General features: G+C 41.5%; 1 protein-coding gene across 3 annotated transcripts in view; it reads left to right on the forward strand.

Annotated features, from left to right (window-relative positions):
- The first annotated feature begins 6,172 nt into the window (after nucleotides 1-6,172).
- Nucleotides 6,173-21,829, forward strand: part of LOC137618720 (KH domain-containing protein akap-1-like) — a 78,943-nt gene continuing 63,286 nt past the window's right edge. For 2 of the 3 annotated variants that reach the window (XM_068348886.1, XM_068348885.1), the window contains exon 1: nucleotides 6,173-6,335. Coding sequence is in view for 1 of the 3 variants with exons in the window: in XM_068348884.1 (XP_068204985.1) it covers nucleotides 6,370-6,379 (10 nt within the window). In the remaining 2 variants the exon portion in view is untranslated. Of the gene's footprint in view, nucleotides 6,380-21,829 lie in introns of all 3 variants that reach the window. The other variant, XM_068348884.1, reaches the window with a different exon arrangement.

The following is a 21,829-nucleotide window of genomic DNA, read 5'->3' on the forward strand; positions in this document are numbered from 1 at the left end:
TTGAAGTCCCTGCAGGCATTGTTTCGGCTAAGAGACCTAGGTTCGAATCTTTGCCCAATCAGAAGCTGTTATCATAAAATGAATTTCCAGTGGATATACATACCCAAAGGTAGAATTCGATATTAAATGCCATTGTGGTTTATATTTACACACACACACACACACACACACACACACACATATATATATATATATATATATATATATATATATATATATATATATATATATATACACTCAACCACAAATGTAGCCATTTCTAAATCCACTGCAGGACAAAGGCCTCAGACATCTTTTGGTCATGTCTAGGGTTTAGCCATTTTCATCATCACGCTGGCCTCTGCGGATCGGTGATGGTGGGAGACTCAAGTCTGGTCGCTCTTAGCAAACCAACCTTGTATGGGTGGCCCTGACTAGTACAGCTTTGCTGATAATGATATACAAACACTTCCCCCATGTTAAGAAATATATATATATATATATATATATATATATATATATATATATATATATAGTATATATATATAATATATATATATATATATATATATATGTATTATATATTATACCCCCATATATATTAGCAGCTCTTCTAAGAGAAGGACACTCCAACATCAAACCATCGTTTTCTAGTCTTGGGTAGTGCCATAGCCTCTGCACCATGGTCTTCCACTGTCTTCGGTTAGAGTTCTCTTGCTTGAGGGTACAGTCGGGCATACTAATCTATCTTATTTCTCTTCCTCTTGTTTTGTTGAAGTTTTTTTATAGTTTATATATGAGATATTTACTTTAATGTTGTTACTGTCCTTAAACTATTTTATTTTTCCTTGTTTCCTTTCCTCGCTGGACTATTTTCCCTGTTGGAGTCACTGGGCTTATAGCATCCTGCTTTTCAACTAGGGTTGTGGCTTAGCAAGTAATAATAATAATAATAATAATAATAATAATAATAATAATAAAGGACGATGAGAGAGAGAGAGAGAGAGAGAGAGAGAGAGAAGAGAGAGAGAGAGAGAGAGAGAGAGAGAGAGAGAGAGAGAGAGAGAGAGAGAGAGAGAGAATACTAATTTTCCCTCGAGTCGAATCAACCACCGCTTATATAGCTATTACGTAAATAGCGCAATTTCCCGGAAATAGTTTTAATAGCCACTGCTCCAAAACGTGTTGACATCATACCTTTGGAAAAACTATGATTAAACTGTTTTATTAGATCATACTTAGAGGATGTATGAATTGAAATTATATGATTTATGTTGTGTATAGTATATACAGTATGTTTGTATATCAGATCAGTGTTGTACTGTATAGCATCTTCGTCCAAGGAATTGAAGGCATTTTAGTTGACTGTTGCATGCAATCTTCGTTGAAAGAGAAAGTAAATCAGTGTAAAAAGTAACTTTTTGACATAAGAAATTATATTTCAACAAATAAATATCCTGTTGTGTCATATCCACAGACGTGGCAAGATGTAGATCAATATATATCAATTAATTTGTGCCACAGAAAATAATAGACCTCCTTTGTTTATCTACAAAATTGTGTAACTGGCAACTTTCACATACTGTAGATGCCAGAAATGAATTCAGTAGACAATGGGACATTTCAATATTAAAAATCAGAGCAGTGGAATCGAGTCAGCGTCCATTTTTCCGGCCACCATTTATGGCCCGCTGCTTAAAATAATAGATATTTATTGATTTTTAAATATATTTCACTTTATATATAATAGATACTCTACAAAAATACAAGTAAATAGCTTCTATCGACCAAGGCTTGCGTCCAAGTAGCTGAGATTTTGTAGCATTTTGGCACTAAGACACCTGTAACATATTTTTCACTTGTGGGCCCTGTCTCCCCCTCCCCCCTCTCACAAGCCTCTCCCAACTGACCCCAAACCCCCTAAAGACTTGTTTTCTTTAGGTACACGTGAGGGGGAAGAGTTGCTATTAACACATACCTATATTTGTTTACATACACGCGCACGAACACACACACACACGCGCGCATATCCATAATTAAACATGGACCTAAATAAAAATGAAAGTGTTGTATAGGCCTATGTTATATAGGTTGAAAGTAAGTTAGGAGTGGCAGAAATGTTTCTCTGTCTTACAATTTTTTTTCCTTGCTAGGATTCCTATGGCTTCGAATGCAAGAGAGAGAGAGGAGAGAGAGAGAGAGAGAGAGAGAGAGAGAGAGAGATTCATAATGAATGCAAATTTTGGTTACTAATAGCAAAAGTAGAACAGTACTTATTTATTATTATCATTAGAATTATATGGTAATTTCTTTATATTTTTTCTCATATATATATATATATATATATATATATATATATATATATAAATATATATATATATATATATATATATATATATATATATATATATATATATATATATATATATATATATATATATATATGTATAACATCAACAGTTATTAGTCCACTGCACAACATGGCATCAGACATGTCCTTATTTATGGTCTTTCTGTGCTAATCCACGCCCGCAAACTTCCTTAGTTCGTCGATCCATCGTTTTCTCCTCATTCCCCCTGCTTTACTTGCATTCTCTAGGAACCCATTCTGTTTTTCATAATGTCCATCTATTATCTGTCATTCTCATTATATGTCCTGCCCAGGTCCATTTCTTTTTCTTACACGTTGTTAGAATATCCTCTACTTTAGTTTGCTCTCGTATCCATGTTGCTTATTTTTCTGTCTCTTAGTGTTATTCCCATCATTATTCTTTCCATAGCTCTTTCAGTTGTAACTAGCCTATGTTCTAAGGCTTTACAAGAACTAAGTCAGTTATAAGTCTGGCTCAAGTATATATATATATATATATATATATATATATATATATATATATTATATATATATATATATATATATATATATATATGTGTGTGTGTGTGTGTGTGTGTGTGTGTGTGTGTGTGTGTGTGTCTGAATGTCAATATGAGTTTCTGAAGATATATCTGATCATTTTGTGGTTAGGCAAGAGAAGTACATGCAAAGCGTAGCCTATCTAAAGACAAAATGTGTGAACTCTACCTGGTGGAATTTTTAGAATTCCTTTATGGGTCATTGGGTCAGCAGTGGGTGCTAGTGGATTTGTGAGATTAGGAAGAAGAATGAAAATAGTAAGACGTAGGATGAGGAAATAGTAGCTTTGGGAGAGGAAGGAAAATATATTTTATTTGGCCTGCAGATACGCTATAGAATAAAATTACAGTTTCCATATAAGTCAAAAATAATATGAGAGAAAAATGGTCAGTTACAAAAGCCGATGGAAGAATTGGAATAAAAATCTTATAAAGAATTTCTATAATTTTTATGGAAAAGAAAATATGCAGCCTAGAGGGTTGCAGTGGCCTATATGGTAACGTCCCTGACTGGTGATCGCCAGACTGGGGTTCGAGTCCCGCTCAAACTCATTAGTTCCTTTGGTTGCTGCAACCTCACCATCCTTGTGAGCTAAGGATGGGTGGTTTGGAGGAGCCTATAGGTCTATTTCCTGAGTCATCAGCAACCACTGTCTGGCCCTTCTTGGTCTTAGTTTGGGTGGAGAGGGGGATTAGGTGTTGATCATATATATAAATAGTCAGTCTCTAGGGCATTGTCCTGCTGGATAGGGCAATTTTACTGTCCCTATGTGGGATTTACGACAATAAACTGATTTTTGGGGGTCTTGGTGAAGTTCTATAAGTTTGCTATAGCTCCCTATTAAAGCTAGAATAGAGTTCACGATGTGTATAATATCAGAATCAGGCATCCAAAATATCTAAAAGAATTGCTACATATCGTGCAGCCAACGAATCATGTAGACACGAGAATAGTTACAGATAGTTTCAAATTATTGGAGCCACGATGTATGTTGACACTCCAAAATCAAACCATTGTTCTCTAGTCTTGGGTAGTGCCTTATTATTATTATTATTATTATTATTATTATTATTATTATTACTAGATAAGCTACAACCCTAGTTGGAAAACCAAGATGCTCTAAGCCCAAGGGCCCCAACAGGGAAAATAGCCCAGGGAGGAAAGGAAACGGAAAAATAAACCATTTTAAGGAAAGCAACATTAAAATAAATATCCCCTTTATGCATTATAAAAACTTTAATAAAATTAGAGGAAGAGACATAGGATAGAACAGTGTGCCCGAGTGTACCCTCAAGCAAGAGAACTCTAGCCCAAGACAGTGGAAGACCTTAGTACAGAGGCTATGACACTACCCAAGACTAGAGAACCAGATGATTATTATTATTATTATTATTATTATTATTATTATTATTATTATTATTATTATTATTATTATTATTACTAAATTAGATAAGCTACAATCCTAGCTGGAAAAATAAGATGTTAAAAGCCCAAGAGCTCCAACAGGGGAAATAGCCCAGTGAAGAAAGGAAACAAGGAAATAAATAAACTACACAAGAAGTAAAGAACAATCAAAATAAAACATCTTAAGAACAGTAGCAGCGTTAAAATACTCTCATATAAAATATAAAATAATAATAATAATAATAATAATGTGTAGGCAAAGAAAAATTAGCCGTATCCAGAAAGGGTTCTAATGTAAATTGAACCACTTAATGGTGTGGAGGTTTCAAAGAATACATTTGACAGTGACTTCTGTTGTATTTATATTGAGCCATCCACATAAGCTAGTTACAACTGAAAGATCTATGGAAAGAATAATGATGGGAATAACACTAAGAGACAGAAAAAGAGCAACATAGATACGAGAGTAAACTAAAATAGAGGATCTTTTAAGTGAGAAATGGACATGGACAGGACATATAATGAGAATGACAAGAATGGGTCCATAGATGCGCGAAACAAAGCAGTGGGAGGAAGAGAAGACGATGGATTGACGAAATAAACAATTGCTGGTATAAACTGGCATAGAAAGGCCTTAAACAGACACATGTGGAAGGACATGGCTGGGGCCTTTGTCTTGCAGTGGACTAGCAACGGATGATATATATATATATATATATATATATATATATATATATATATATATATATATATATATATATATATATATATATATATATATATATATATATATATATATATATATATATATATATATATATATATATATATATATGTATGTATGTATGTGTGCGTGTGTGTAGGCTAAATGACTCACTATTCCGTTACAATTATCTACTAAAAAAAAAAATGCCGTTATATAAGATATATTTTATGTCAAGTGGTAGAACTGTATGGGACCATAGCCGGTGGCTTTTTTTTCTCTCTTTTTTAAATTAAAAGCCAATTCGTTCGTTTCAAAATCTCCATGGTAACAAGGCTGACACGATACGAATTTTAATGTGTTTGATAGGCTTATAATATGGACATTAAGATGTTTTATTCATGAGTAAGCTGTGAGTCACATTTTCAATCAGCCGTCCGTTAATTTTCCTTCATTACATTTTTTAATAAATCTAAGAAAGTTTTGATTTAGAATATAGATCTATTTGAAATAGGACATAAATAGTCTATTATTTAGTAACTGTATATATTGAAAAAAAATTGTATTTTTAAAGATATATATTGAAATATACGTATTTTAAGTTGGCATTTATAATGCATGACATCGTCAAAATGCGCAAGTTTAAAATTCTATTAAATACACTAAATTCATTTATTGATCTAAAATGCTTACGAAATATATATAAATAAATAATATACATATAGTTATAGATATATACCACAATTTCCACTGAAAAATGTATGAAATAAATGCAAATAAGAGAGGGACATGGCCAATGCCATGTTGACGGTACTCTTGTACTTTACAACACCGGCAAATCATAACCACATGTTATGACAGATTAAAAAAATAGTTAATAAATCAAGAAGAATTAAGTAATAAGTTAATAAATTACAAAGTAATTACAATTTGATTTCAAAATGCTTAAATAATTAAGATACATCATATAAAAAATGGTGTAAAAATTAGACCAGATGAGAGAGGAAAACTACAAAATGGGATATATCATTGATAAAGAATATGTTAAATTAATGATAAAATGTATAATTAATAGGTTCTATTTTATAATTAATTATTTATTTTCGAAATTGGCGGTAAGGAGAGAGATAGAGAGAGAAAGAAAAAAAGGAGAATCGAGGATTCGAGCTAGAGAGAGAGAAAGAGGGAGAGAGAGAGAGAGAGAAGAGCAACAACACTGTGTACACTCGTGTGTTGTCTATCTACACATCCATAGCACATTGCGTATGTGTGTATACCCGTGAATGTGTCTGTAAATGTGTATGTGTGTGGCCGCCGAGGGATAATATACATCGTGTGGTAAACAACTTTGTAAACTTTCTTTATAGCCATTATGTACTTTGGTAAGCATTAGGCCTAGACCTAGTCTCAGGGCGAACTCGTTTTTTTTAGTTTTTTTTTTCTTTTTTTATGGATTTACCGCATGGGATTACAACTGCCAAGTGGATTAACGACGCCCTTTATGTCTTAACTCGCATTTATTCCCCTGTTAAGTCATCTTTTCTCCCTATTTAACATTAATATGGACCTACGTATGGTATTCCGAAGGGGTGGACTGGTTCCCGCCGAAGTGCGCCCTTTAGCTAAGGGCTGCTTCTAAGGGTCTCTTTAGTGTAATTCTATTAATTCATGATGGTGTCCTCAGCCTTCGGGTTTCTTCTAGGCAACGTAGCCTAGTTTAGTCCTAGTCAATTCGCTGGAGCTTAATAAACCTGTCAACGAAAATCTTAGGCCTATTAGGCCTACCCGGTTTTATTTAGCTTTTAGGTATATGTCATATCATTTCATAGGCTTAATTAGCTAGAATAATTTAGGTTAAGTAATTTTTTTCCATATATATCTACCATACAAATTTTGTGGCCTAGGTGGGCCTATAGTCATGTCTCATTGGGTTGGTTGTAGTATATACATTACATAGGCCTTCCGATATTACATAGTTCTCAGCAAATACATTTTTCATCTTTCTATTTCATAAATGAAGAAATGTAGATCGGTGGACACGCTTCCGCTCAGGCGTAGAAAGAGGTTAGGACGATTATATTTAGTTTAGTAGTATTACTCAAATAAATAGATTTAATTTAGTAGTGAAAATAACTTAAATAGATTTGTTTTCACCTAAGTAACACCAACCTAACCTTACGAACGTCATTGTTATAACCTTCTACCCCATAGTTGCTTCAACTCGTTGTATAGTCGCTGCCAAGATTCCGGGCATAATAAGAACCGCCCGCTGAGGGCGTCTTAGCCTATCACATTATCTCTCACATTAGCAGCGGTCACAATACATTCGCTTACAAATTTCAAGCTGTTATTGCAGGAGACAACATGATTGGTTTTGACGGAATCTCTGCGGGGACTATATTTACTGTAGTTGATGCGTTGAGTGATCTACAAACTTCCATTTATGAGAAAGTGAAAGGATTTAGTCAATTTTGTCTTCACATTAGAGTCAAGTGTTCTATAGGATATAGGTCCGTCTCGGACCATTTAAAGTACCCTTCTCGGCCCATCGCCTGTACCAAGTGGGCCCATTTGTGATAGCCAACTCGTCCTATTGCCTGTGCCAACTCGGCCAATTTTTGACAGATCAGATCAGATGAAGTTGTCCATTATAGCTTTGGCAGCAGCACTGAATTTTTATTCGGATGTGGGCCGAGTTGGTAGTCACAATGGGCCGACTTGACAATGGGACAAGTTGGACTACATCCTTCTATAGTAGTAAGAGTTGAATTGTATGGTATATCCTGTGTGGGGCGACAAGTCGACCATGCAAAAAGAGCGATGACCTGTAACCGAGTAGGATATGTTTTGCTGCATGTAATTGGTACGTCCTCGGATTACAACGGAGGTCCTTTCCTATGACGTGATGCATTTCGGATCACACATAAATACGGCTCCTTTTATAAGCATCAAAGTCCTTTGCGTATGCTAATGCAGTATCTCTAGAACTAGAAAAGGTACTTTTTGATATAGAAACAAAATTTTAATAAGAAACAATTGAAGGACATGATTATAGAATGACAATATTAAACAAAAAAAATAATAATGTAATTTCTTTGTGGTGGACTGTGTTGTATCCACGAAACTTAAAAATCAAACCTGTTAAAACCCGAGGACTACGTTAGGTTAGCTTAACGTAGGTGTATTTTTGTTCTCAGTATAATTTTATCATAATGAGCTGTATAGAAATTAACATTTTCTTCTCTGTAGGTTAGGTTAGTTAAGTATAGTTGCCGTTGATGGCTTTTAAGTTTCTCAAAATTTGTCCAATTAACGTAGTGAGATAGTCAGTTTATGGCGAAAGTCCATCTAATTTAGCAATAGAAGATTCTTTTTCAACGTGCAGCATTGATGTTGAATATTAGGTCTTATTATATGTTTGTGTGTGTAGATGACTCGTCGCCCCCGACCAACTCACCACCATAGCAGTGATTTGAAGAAATTCATTTGCACATAGCAAAGATAATTGTTAAGGGCTTACCATATAAAATCAATAAAAGATTTGCTCGATACATGCAAATATTAACCCAGGAAAACCATAAATCAACTTATTTTGAATGCTGTCAGTATCAAAATTAACGGTTTTATTGTCTCATGCAATACTACAGTAACGCATGAAGAAACGAGGTGTTCAGGAAATGTCTGCTACCCGTAGGTATTGTCACAAAGCCTTGTACTTTTGTAAGTGCAGTACATGTTGCTTTTGCAATCTGCTTTCATTTTCCCGTTATCGTTAATTGTTGTCCAGGTGCATCGTATCTTGGCTGAACTGATGAAGGCACTGTGATTACTGTATACAGTCATGCGGACTGAAATATTCATTATTATAATATTTATAATTCAAGAAGAATTTCTGGTTATAAGAGCTCTAGAAGAAAATGGCGACTGTTGAATTTTTGTATATATTTTTTTGATTTCTTTCAGGAAGTATTCAGCAGAGTTCTTTCAGACAAAGCAAAGAGCTTTCCAAACCTGCATGGTATGAACTCCTTTTGTCTACGACACTTCCTAAATTGAAAACTACTTTCCTTTTTTTAAATGCAAGTGTGCTTTTATAGATACTCTAGTACTTTTCATGGACTGTCATTCATTGACATCACCAGGTTCAGACAAGTGTTTATAAAGGTTCCCGTTATAAACACTGGTACCTGTTAGAAATAATAGAAAGTTATTTAAGCTGTGAGCAATTGGGAAATGATGTTGACTTTACTAGTTACTTATTTCTTAATCTTGATGGAATGCTATAGACTTGTGTTTATTGGTGTTAGTAAGATGCTTTACTTGACTTGAAGTTATGAAGATGAATACATACTGGTATATATGTTGGCTTTGACCAAAGCAGTCTCTCTCATGGTCTGAACATCAAAATTATTGTGAGGTTTTCCAGTCTGGGAGTTCCAAGTTACGTAGTTATTTAAAAGGGATAAAGTATGTCAAAAACAAAACAAGTCAGCTTGTACAATCCTGAAGTTTAGATTGGTATAGCACAGCACAAAGTTGTTTGTTCCTACACTTACAACCCTTCGTCCTATACGTAGGATAGATATCAGCAAAGCTGGAGTACTTGGCAATTGAAATTTTTGAGCGAGATGTCGAAACATATGGCCGGTAGTTGCCTGCCAGAAGCAGGGAAGCCCTGCTCCTCCTCCTTGCTCACTGAGCAATCACTGATTTCAGCTGTCAGTGAGAGCAGATGTTCTTCCACGGGCTGGAGTGTCTTTGGTTTAATTGCTTTTTTTTTTCAGCACGTTTGTGAGCGTTTGCTGCCGTGGGGATGTCTACGGTTAAGCAAACTTGGCTTTTAAAAATTTTCTTTAACTCTTGGACACTTGTTCCCTGTGCCAATACTGTTCCATGCCTTTGGGGACTAATCCTTTGGAAGGGGAATAAACTTCAGCATCTTATGGCTTTGTCTTTGGTTTGAACTCGAGGAACGTTCCACCCTTGAGTCAGACTTACCCGAGAGTCCAATCCCCTACGAGTTTGGAGGAGGACAATATTTGGAGGAACTGGCTCTTCTTCCCAAATGGAGACCGTATCCTTCTGTTTGATGTGCACACTCGCGAGCAATATGTTTCTGAGCATGAGGTGTTTGAACTCAGAATCATTGTTTATCAATGAATGCGCTGCTTCACATTTACTGTACAACCTTTTCCAACTACATTTTGAACCCAGCTCGCCAGACTTCCATTCTCAGCATGTTCCTTATATGCGCGCACAACATTCCGCTCTAATAACCGCGAGCATGGGGGTATGCTCACACTGTAGCACGTTTAACAAGTCACAGAGCGTCACTCGATCCCATGGATTCATGCTAGCCTTCCTTAGTGCACTCTCCCCATGGGGAGGTATAGCCATGAGACCGGTGGAAGAGACACGATTATTGTTAACGTCTCCCCTGTGCTTTTCCTCTGGGACACACTCTGCCCATATTTGAGAAGCCTTCTTCTCACTTGGATCCCTGGGTTAAGGAGCTACATAACTCTCAACACATGCACTAGTTCTCCTTGGCGTACAATGCGAACTAATTCGTCTGTTTCCACCAGACAACCCCTCCTCTCCTGAGCCTGTGGTGGTATTGCATGCCATCCTACCCCCGCGTGCCTAACTAGCACGCGTTTGCCAGTTAGGGGTTTGAAGCAGGTAGGTTACCACCAGCGCTCATCACGCTCCTTGCTCCCAGACTACGTCGCCTTAGCGGGCTGCTGCTGTTATAAAGTCAGTTGCTTCACAACATCCAGAGTGCTTGTTTATGCGGGAGCGCAACTATGAACCCACACTTTTAATTATGACCTGCCTGTTTACCTAGTAGACCTTACTGACTACCAAACTTGTGGTTGTCAGCTCCAAGTTACGCCTCTTGGTAACCCTCGTCATCGAACCCGTCGTTTCTTTCAGCAACAATTATCGATTGTCCTCAATCAAATTTATTTTGACCTCACACCTTCTCTCCCCAGAATCAAATCTTCAGTCTCCCTTGGAATGGAACAGATCCTGAGTTTCTTGATGCCTCAGATGATAGGATGTTTTCATATAACCCTCTTTGCCTTTTCTCTGAGGGCTCAAACCTCAGAGAAAGTATGGTTATACGGTCTTCACCGATGAACAGATCTTCTCGTGTGCTAGAAGGCATTCTCAAGCTTCCTTGGGAGATCATGACTTGCGAGATATTCAGACCTGATTCGAGAAGGGGTACTGGGAACAGTCCCTCTTTTTCTTGATCTTCTGCAAAGGGAGAGGAGCGTGTGAAGTACAGTATTTGGCACGTCGTATGTCAGAAGACTCTGTACACGCTGCCAGTCAATAACAAACGGCCCCAAGCAATTGCCCTTCCTTTTCCCCTATTGGACGACTAGCCCTGTTACACAGATCAATAGTAGTTTCATATAATTCACTCCTACCGTTTCTCTCCTTGTGAGAGAGACGGTGTTGGCTAATCCTTCACCGAGGACAAAGACAGATGGTGGGAATTCACGCTACTTTTCTTTCTGTTTACTGTAGTTGTTTGCAACTCTATCATCTATTTGAACACCACCACCACTATCGCGCGGTAGTGAGCATCTATTGGAAAGTTACGCTTTGCTCATGATCGTGGATTGGTTTGCGATCAGTCACTCTTTTTTTCAACTCGATCTCACCAGTTCGCGCTCCCATTTTAGCCATTACACACGTGTGTGATTATAAGCTGCAGCCTTAACTGCTCGGTGAGAGATCGATTGCACACCCTTCTATTGGAGCACCTCCACTTGCTCTCTCATTTGTAAATTTTTGGTCTTGGCAGATGGTGCGTCTATCTGGAGCAGTTACATGCTCGTGCTCTCTTATCTATATGCAAGTAACCACCTTCAAGCGCACCAATTCTGTGCGCCTTCAGCACAGTCCAACGACTTGGTGAACGCAGGGAAAGTGACGTCTCCCCAAGCTTCTTTGGTCGACTTTTTTTTTTTGTAAAGAAGGCGTCTGGAGGCCGGTCCGTAGATCTCTCAGCCCTGAATGAGTGTGTTCTGCAAATCTCATTCAGGATGGAGACTTGAGGCCCAGTCAGGCAGGCGATTAGACCTCCGTTTTGTAATAGCGAGCAGGGTGTTCCAATTCAAAGTTCTTTGCTTTGTTTTCTCAATAGCTCTGCATAGAAGCAACACCACCACCACTGAAAATTCATCAAACTCTTACATTCCCTTAAGAGGGCACCTTATGAACCATTGAGGCTTGCCTCAGACTGGGATCTTACCCGCAAAACAAAAACAGTTTTCTTGCTTGCCTTAGCCTCCTCCAACCAGGTTATTGAGCTCGAGTATCTTCATTAGCATCACTAATACCGGGCGCTGGAGGTAGGTCTCGCTCTCCAGAGTTTGTCGATAAAACCCAGAATCCATCAGTTCTCGATTCCAGATTTTCATCATTTCAGGTCGTTAGTTTTAGAGCTGTAACCTACGATCTTGATCAGCTGTTTTTTGTCCTGTGAGGGCGCCGAGGCGCTAGCTTAAACGTACGCAAGCAACTCTACCTCACCTGCAGTGCCTCTTAGTCAGCACTGGAAGAGTTGAGGAAAAGGTGACTAGAATACAATCTCATTTTGGCTGAGGGAAGTTATTACCTGTACCTATTTGCCTTCCTCACCCTCTGCTCCTGGTAGAGCCCGGGTTAGAGATTGTGAGGCCAGGGGTGTAAGCACGACCCTGGCATTCCGAAAGAACCTCTCTGTGGCGCGGATACTCCCTGCAGGCATCTGCAAAACACTGACCATGTTTACTGTTTACTGCACATTACCTGCAGGAATTGACTAGCAGGTCCTAGCTACTGGCCATCTGTTTACACCTTTTTTTATTATATATAAAAGTTTTAACTGCTGAGTATTCCATATTCGCTGATATCTATCCTATGTAAAGGGCTCGGGTTTGTATGGTTAGGAAAAATACATATTACTTCCAAATTTATAATTTTTAGAAAAAAAGAAATTTTGCTTAAATCTAAATCGTTACACCACACAAAAATACTGGTACAGTACAAGCAGAAGTCCCATTTTTCAAGTACCTCTCTCACGCTAATATTGGCTGCGATTATTCATTTTTCAATATTAAACTTAGCCGGTGATTATATAAGCTGCAGCTCTGCTGCCCGACAGAAAAACTCTACGCTCGAAATCCGCCAGCGATCGCTATGCAGGTAGGGGGTGTACTTCAACAGCGCCATCTGTCGTGCAGGTACTCAGTACTCAATGTAAACACAGAACTCAATTTTCTCTCTGTCGTGCCACCGGCAAGACCTACTAAATTCGCTGTTGCTTACTGGATTGGTTTTCACATATTTTGGTGAAGTACACATTTCTAGTTTTGAGCTTTCGCTTTGCAGACGTTATCTTCAATACATCCTTGCTTTCTTTTATTGATTTTGGATTATTTGTTGACGACTTTGGATAGATTTTGAATTCCCCTTTGACTAATTCAAAATGGCTGACCCTTCTCAAGTCCCTAAGTTCAGGAAATGTAATGCTAGGGACTGTTCAAGGCGTCTTCCGAAGGCCTCTATCGATCCTCACACCGTTTGTTCCAATTGTCGGGATAAGACCTGTCAATTGGAAGATCGATGTGAGGAATGCGTTGGGCTTTCGGAATTCGATTTCATCGAATTCCAGAAATACACACGTAGGCTAGAGAGAGATAGAGTCAGGAGAAGTTCATCTCGCTCCGTTGAATTTTCCTCTCCTCATGCCCCACAACCTATTCCTTCCCCTGTAGTGGTTGCTCCTGATCCCCCTTCTAGCACTCAACAACCTTCGATGGCAGATATGATGCGTGCCATCCAGGCTCTGGGTGAGAGAGTCGAGTCATTGGCGAGTGACCGTAACCAACTCATGGCAGACGTCAAGGAGTTGAAGTGTAAGAGTGCAGTGGGTAGTGACAAAGTGAGTGGTAGTGTTGTGGAAAGTGTTGTAGATAGTGTTGCGCTTGAGGGTTCGTCTGTTCGTGCCTGTCGTCCTCCCAGTCCGGGACCTCTTGCAAGCTCCCAAGCCCAGGGGAGAAGCAATGTCGTACGACCAAAGGGTTCGAGAGGCTTTAATCAGCGAACAGACGTTCCCTCCGTGGTTTCGGGCGTATCTAACCAAGATCGCCCCACCCACACGAAGACGAGAGAGCCCATTTATTCCTCGTCTGCGGAAGAGGTTTCTCGAAAGAAACCCTGGACCAAGGTTTCGCGGCCTCTTAAGCGCAAGTCGGTCCCTTCCGCGCAAGTCCAACGGCCCAGTTGTAGCCACTGGGTCAGTTCGGACTCGCTGCAGTCTTCCGATGACTGCTCACCTCCTAAGAGAGGCAAAGCGGTACCGCATCAGGCAGTAACACCGTCTGTTGCCGCACCTGCTACTGTAGACCCTAAGTGGTCTTTGCTGCAGACCATGCAGTCACAGTTAACGTCATTGATGCAGGACTTTCGTGCGGAGAAGGTTGACGCTGCACCAACCTCTAGCCTACAACCACCCACGGTTGTGCGTCCAGTGGACGCTGAGGCTACCTTCTCCCGCACTCCAGCTGTGAGAGTCCCGCCACCCATGCGTTCCAGTGTACCCTGCCAGCCGCATGTTGACGTTCAGCGACGCACGGAACCTTCCGTTGACGTTCGCGAGTTACAACAACAACCTAAGTTGTTTTGTTTTGACGCGGTGCGTCAACCTCCGCAACCCAGTGTGGTTACCTCTACTCGCCCACAGCAGACTAGACAGTCTGGAGTAGACGCTTTGCGTCCCCGCGCTGCTATGGTTGTTGCCAGTTCACAGACTGGGCAACAGTTCCATGACGTTGCGTCCGGTTCAGTCACGCATGCACCCGTGCTGCCGGACTCAGCTGACCAGCCGATTCCTACTCCTTTGCCGCTTCCTCCTCAGTTTTCAGATGATGGACTCTCTGATGATGACGACGCTGCACACATTGACGACCCGCATACGGACATCGACGAACCCAAGACCACGCAACCCTCCTTGGACTTTAGGAAAGTTCTTGCACTGTTCAGGGAGATGTATCCTGATCAGTTTGTATCTGCGGCCCCACGCTCTCCTCCATCTGAGTTCGCTTTAGGCACGCAGTCATCCGCGCCTGCCTTTACGAAACTCGTCCTCGCCCGCTCGTCTAAGAGAGCTTTACGAGTGTTGGGAGAATGGATGCAGTCCAAAAAGAACCTTGGGAAGACAGCATTTACGTTTCCCCCTGCGAGACTCTCTTCCAGATCGAGCGTCTGGTATGCCACGGGAGAAGTTCTCGGCTTGGGAGTTCCTGCCTCTGCCCAGGGCGACTTCTCAAGTCTAGTAGACTCTCCCCGCAGGCTAGCCATGAGACGCTCTAAGATATGTTGGTCTCCTTCAGACTTAGACCATCTGTTGAAAGGAGTGTTCAGAGCCTTCAAGGTTTTTAACTTTTTGGATTGGTGTTTGGGAGCGTTGAGCAGGAAGATCTCCCCTTCTGACAAGGAAGCTTCCTTGCTCATTATGTCCTGCATGGACAAGGCCATACGTGACGGATCCAGTGAGCTTGCGGCTTCGTTCGTTTCCGGGGTCCTCAAGAAACGGGAAAACCTTTGCTCGTTCCTGTCAGCTGGAGTAACACCGTGTCAGAGATCGGAACTTCTTTTTGCTCCTCTCTCAAAGGGCCTCTTCCCAGAGGAATTGATAAAGGAGATTGCTACCTCCTTGATTCAGAAGGACACCCATGACCTGGTTGCGTCCTCTGCTCGCAAAGCCACCCCTTTGCCTACCGTATCTAGACCCAGGATGGACACTCCAGCGTCCAGATTCATTCCGCCCTTTCGTGGCAGAGCCTCCAGCAGAGGAGGTGCTCGTGCCGAAGGGAGACGTGGGAAGAAGAAAGGTACCAAGTCCTTTAAAGGCAGAGTCTGACTGCCACCTTCTTCAGACAGCAGTGGGAGCCAGACTCAAGAACTTCTGGCAGATCTGGGAGGAAAGGGGCGCAGATGCGCAATCTGTGAAGTTGCTAAGAGATGGGTACAAGATCCCGTTTGTCCGCAAACCCCCTCTAGCAACGTCTCCCATCGATCTCTCTCCCAGGTACAAAGAGGAAGACAAGAGGCTAGCCTTGAAGCAGGAGGTGTCTCTCGCTACAAAAGGGAGCGGTAGTCAAAGTCCGGGACCATCAATCCCCGGGCTTCTACAACCGTCTCTTCTTAGTGGTAAAGAAGACAGGAGGGTGGAGGCCGGTGCTAGACGTCAGTGCGCTGAATGTCTTTGTCACAAAGCAGACGTTCGCCATGGAGACCACAAAGTCAGTTCTAGCAGCGGTCAGAAAGGAAGACTGAATGGTCTCTTTAGACCTAAGGGACGCATACTTTCACGTCCCCATCCACCCAGAATCCCAACCTTTTCTGAGATTCGTTTACGACAAGGTTGTCTACCAATTTCGAGCCCTGTGCTTTGGCCTAAGCACGGCTCCTCTTGTTTTTACGAGGCTGATGAGGAATATTGCCAAATTCCTGCATTTAGCGGATATCAGAGCCTCCCTCTATTTGGACGACTGGCTTCTAAGAGCGTCTTCCAGTCGTCGCTGTCTGGAGAATCTAAAGTGGACTCTAGATCTGATCAAGGAATTGGGTCTCCTGGTCAATATGGAAAAGTCCCAACTGGTCCCATCCCAAACTATAGTGTACTTAGGGATGGAGATTCACAGTCAAGCTTTTCGGGCTTTTCCGTCGGCCCCCAGAACAAGTCAAGCCCAGGTATGCATCCAGAACATGCTAAAGAAGAAACGATGTTCAGTCAGACAGTGGATGAGTCTGATAGGGACGCTATCATCCCTGGAACAGTTCGTTTCGTTAGGGAGACTACACCTCCGTCCCCTTCAATATCATCTAGCTGTTTACTGGGAAAAGAACAAGACGCTAGAAGCGGTCTCGATCCCCATTTCCGAGAAGATGAAGTCAACACTGACTTGGTGGAAGGACAGTATCAACCTCAGAGAGGGTCTGCCCCTGGCTGTTCAGACCCCCAACCACATTCTCTTCTCGGACGCATCGGACACGGGCTTGGGTGCGACACTAGACGGTCGGGAATGCTCGGGAACGTGGAACTCGAATCAAAGAACGTTACACATCAACTGCAAGGAGCTACTGGCAGTTCATCTGGCCTTGAAAAGCTTCAAGTCCCTCCTTCAAGGCAAAGTGGTGTAGGTGAACTCGGACAACACCACGGCCTTGGCGTACATCTCCAAGCAAGGAGGGACCCATTCTATGTCGTTGTACGAGATCGCAAGGGACCTCCTCACCTGGTCAAGAGATCTAAACCTCTCTCTAGTAACGAGGTTCATACAAGGCAATATGAATGTCATGGCGGATTGCCTCAGTCGGAAGGGTCAAATCATCCCAACAGAATGGACCCTACACAAGGATGTGTGCAAGAGACTATGGGCCACATGGGGCCAACCTACCATAGATCTCTTCGCAACCTCAATGACCAAGAGGCTCCCAATATATTGCTCACCGATCCCGGACCCAGCAGCAGTTCATATAGATGCCTTTCTACTGGATTGGTCCCATCTAGACCTTTATGCATTCCCCCCCGTTCAAGATTGTCAACAAGGTACTGCAGAAGTTCGCCTCTCACGAAGGGACAAGGTTGACGTTGGTTGCTTCCCTCTGGCCCGCGAGAGAATGGTTCACCGAGGTACTTCAATGGCTGGTGGACGTTCCCAGAACTCTTCCTCTAAGAGTGGACCTTCTACGTCAGCCACACGTAAAGAAGGTACACCCAGACCTCCACGCTCTTCGTCTGACTGCCTTCAGACTATCGAAAGACTCTCTAGAGCTACAGGCTTTTCGAAGGAGGCAGCCAGGGCGATTGCTAGAGCAAGGAGGACATCCACTCTTAGAGTCTACCAGTCGAAGTGGGAAGTCTTCCGAAATTGGTGCAAGTCGGTATCAGTATCCTCGACCAGTACCTCTGTAACCCAAATAGCTGACTTCCTATTATACCTGAGGAAAGAAAGATCCCTTTCAGCTCCCACTATCAAAGGTTACAGAAGCATGTTGGCAACAGTCTTCCGTCACAGAGGCTTAGATCTTTCCAACAACAAAGATCTACAGGACCTCCTTAAGTCTTTTGAGACCACGAAGGAGCGTCGTTTGGTTACACCTGGTTGGAATTTAGACGTGGTACTAAGATTCCTGATGTCAGAAAGGTTCGAGCCACTACAATCAGCCTCCTTTAAAGATCTCACTTTAAAGACTCTTTTCCTGGTTTGCTTAGCCACAGCTAAAAGAGTCAGTGAGATTCACGCCTTCAGCAGGAACATCGGATTCTCATCTGAAACGGCTACATGTTCTTTACAGCTTGGTTTTCTAGCCAAAAACGAGCTACCTTCTCGCCCTTGGCCGAAATCGTTCGATATTCCAAGCCTTTCAAATTTGGTTGGAAATGAACTAGAAAGAGTCTTATGCCCTGTTAGAGCTCTTAAGTTCTATTTAAGACGAACTAAATCTTTACGAGGACAGTCAGAAGCTTTATGGTGTTCTATTAAGAAACCTTCTTTACCTATGTCAAAGAATGCAGTTTCCTATTATATCAGACTGTTGATACGAGAAGCTCATTCCCATCTGAATGAAGAAGACCATGCTGTGCTGAAGGTAAAGACACATGAAGTTAGAGCTGTCGCTACTTCAGTGGCTTTTAAACAAAATAGATCTCTTCAGAGTATAATGGACGCAACCTATTGGAGAAGCAAGTCAGTGTTCGCGTCTTTTTATCTTAAAGATGTCCAGTCTCTTTACGAGAACTGCTACACCCTGGGACCATTCGTAGCAGCGAGTGCAGTAGTGGGTGAGGGCTCAACCACTACGTTCCCCTAATTCCATAACCTTTTTAATCTCTCTTGAAATGTTTTTTATTGTTGTTTTTGGGTTGTCCGGAAGGCTAAGAAGCCTTTCGCATCCTGGTTGATTTGGCGGGTGGTCAAATTCTTTTCTTGAGAAGCGCCTAGATTAGAGGTTTTGATGAGGTCCTGTAGTATGGGTTGCAACCCTTGATACTTCAGCTCCTAGGAGTCGCTCAGCATCCTAAGAGGATCGCGAGGCTCAGTAAGGAAGACGTACTTAAAAAGGCAGAGTAATTGTTCAAGTCGACTTCCTTACCAGGTACTTATTTATTTTATATTTGTTATTTTGAATAACTGCTAAAATGAAATACGAAATCCTTAGCTCATAATAATGTAAACAATTAATGCTGGTCTCTACCCACCCCCCTGGGTGTGAATCAGCTTATATAATCACCGGCTAAGTTTAATATTGAAAAATTTTATTTTTCAATATTAAACTTAGCCGGTGATCATATAGCTGTCAGCTCTGCTGCCCGACAGAAAAACCTAAGGACAAAATATGCCAGCGATCGCTATACAGGTGGGGGTGTACATCAACTGCGCCATCTGTCGAGCAGGTACTCAAGTACTCCATGTCAACACAGAACCAATTTTCTCTCTGTCGTGCCACTGGCAAGACCTACTAAATACGCTGTTACTAACTGGATTTGTTTTCACAACTATTTGGTGAAGTACACTATTCCAGTTTTGAGCTTTCGCTATGCAGGGGTTTTATCTTTATCTCAAAACTTGAACTCGTTTTGGATAGATTTAATTATGGTGACAAAGAGAGTATGGACTCTCTTTCACTTTTAAATGGCCGACCCTTCCCTTAGACGGAAGTGTGTTTAGGTTTTTAGTAATTTTGCTTAACACGTTATAGATCTATATATTTTATATCTCTCCGCCTTTATTAGGCCTCTTCGATTAACTTTCCATTTATTATAAACATATAAAAGTAAATTTTTATGTTTTGTTTATATGCGACCTTTCCTGATAGTAGGCGGTCCTAACTTGGAACCGAAGTTAATCAACGTTGAGCCCGTTATATCGTATTTAGCCTTTAAAGAATTTAAAACTTTTTAAATTTAATGTTTTATGAAAGAATTTCTTTGATAGTCTCGTACTGTTTTCAAAGATGAACTAACGTTTAGTTTTTTAGACTACGCAGTTGTTGACGTTCAGGACGTTCAACATGCGCTCTATCGTTACGATAGAGAGAGAGTGTATCACGGTTTCACTTTGCAGTAAGAGTAAACCGTTTCTGACGTTTCGTTCATTCTTTCTTAGCTTAAATGGTTTAAATTCTAAATTAAAGGAACTTTTTATTTGGAAAACCATTTAGTTTTTTCCTTTAGCCAAATAACATGTTTTTACGATATATAATTGGGCTCTTCTCTCAGGTGCGAAATCAAGAGAGAAAGAGAGAGAGAGATAGAGACGGAGGGAGAGAGAGGAGAAAAAACGTTCCGTTCAAGCGGGTAACGTTGTTCTCGTGTTACTCTCCTCCCTAGTCGCTGTACGGGGAAGAAGGTAAAACGTTTCTAGGGTTTTATTCTTGTCCCCAGGCTATGTGCGGTGAGAGATTGTAAACGTAGTTTATTTGAACTAGTGTTTAGTCTCTTTCCCAGCCACTGAATTCTTTATCTTTATATATGTTTTCTGTTGCATTATACGACTGTTTTCGCAATTACTACCTTTTAATGAAGGGTAGGATTGCGTGTTTCAGGTAGAAATCAGTAAAAGTTTCGATTTCAGTGAAATAAGTGCAAAACAGAAAATCGAAGTGATAAAGTGATATGCGCAAAGTGTTACAGTGTTGCGTCCGAGGGTTCGTCTGTTCGTGCCTGTCGTTCACCTAGTCCGGGACCTCTTGCAAGCTCCCAAGCCCAAGGGAGAAGTAATGTCGAATGACTTATGGGTTCGTCAGGCCTTGATCAACGAACAGATGTTTTCCCTCCGTGGTTTCGGGCGTATCTACCCAAGATCGCCCCACCCACACAAAGACGAGAGAGCCCATTTACTTCTCGTCTGCGGAAGAGGTTTCTCGTAAGAAACCTTGGACCAAGGTCTCGCAGCTTATTAAGCGCAAGTCGGTCCCTTCCGCGCAAGTCCAACGGCCCAGGTGTAGCCACTGGGTCAGTTCGGACTCGCTGCAGTCTTCCGATGACTGCACACCTCCTAAGAGAGGCAAAGCGGTACCGCAACAGGCAGTAACACCGTCTGTTGCCGCACCTGCTGCTGTAGACCCTAAGTGGTCTTTGCTACAGTCTATGCAGACACAGTTAGCATCTTTTATGCAGGAGTATCGTGCGGAGAAGGTTGACGCTGCACCCGTTAGCCTACAACCAACCATGGTTGTGCGTACAGTAGACGCTGACGCTACCTGCTCCCGCACTCCGCCTGTGAGAGTTCCACCACCCATGCGCAGTGTACCCTGCCAGCCGCACGTTGACGTTCACAGACGCACGTTACACTCCGTTGACGTTCGCGAGTTACCACAACAACAGGAGGGTGGAGTTAAGTTGCTTTGTTTTGACATTGTGCTTCAACCTCCGCAACCCACTGTGGTTACCGCTACTCGCCCGCAGCAGACTAGTCAGTCAGGAGTAGAGGCTTCCCCACACAGCTATGGTTGTTGCCAGCTCACAGACTGTCAAGCAGTTACATGACGTTGCCTTCTGGTCTGCTACTAATGCACCAGTGCTGTATGTCCTCACGCACCTGTTGTGGTTGACAGTTCAGTTTTTGACAGTTCACAGACTGTCAAGCAGTTACATAACGTTGCCTTCTGGTCTGCTGCTAATGCACCAGTGAGACCCTCACTGAGATAACCTAGCTTTTCTCGGACAAGGTTCCTGTAGATGAGAAAGTGCTGTTCTCCCTCCTACTGATATTCCTTTGAGGACTCTGTCATTTGGAGAGGAGCCTTAAGCTGCTTAGCCT

The sequence above is a fragment of the Palaemon carinicauda genome, chromosome 25 (assembly GCF_036898095.1).
Source record: "Palaemon carinicauda isolate YSFRI2023 chromosome 25, ASM3689809v2, whole genome shotgun sequence".
Taxonomy (NCBI): Eukaryota; Metazoa; Arthropoda; class Malacostraca; order Decapoda; family Palaemonidae; genus Palaemon; species Palaemon carinicauda.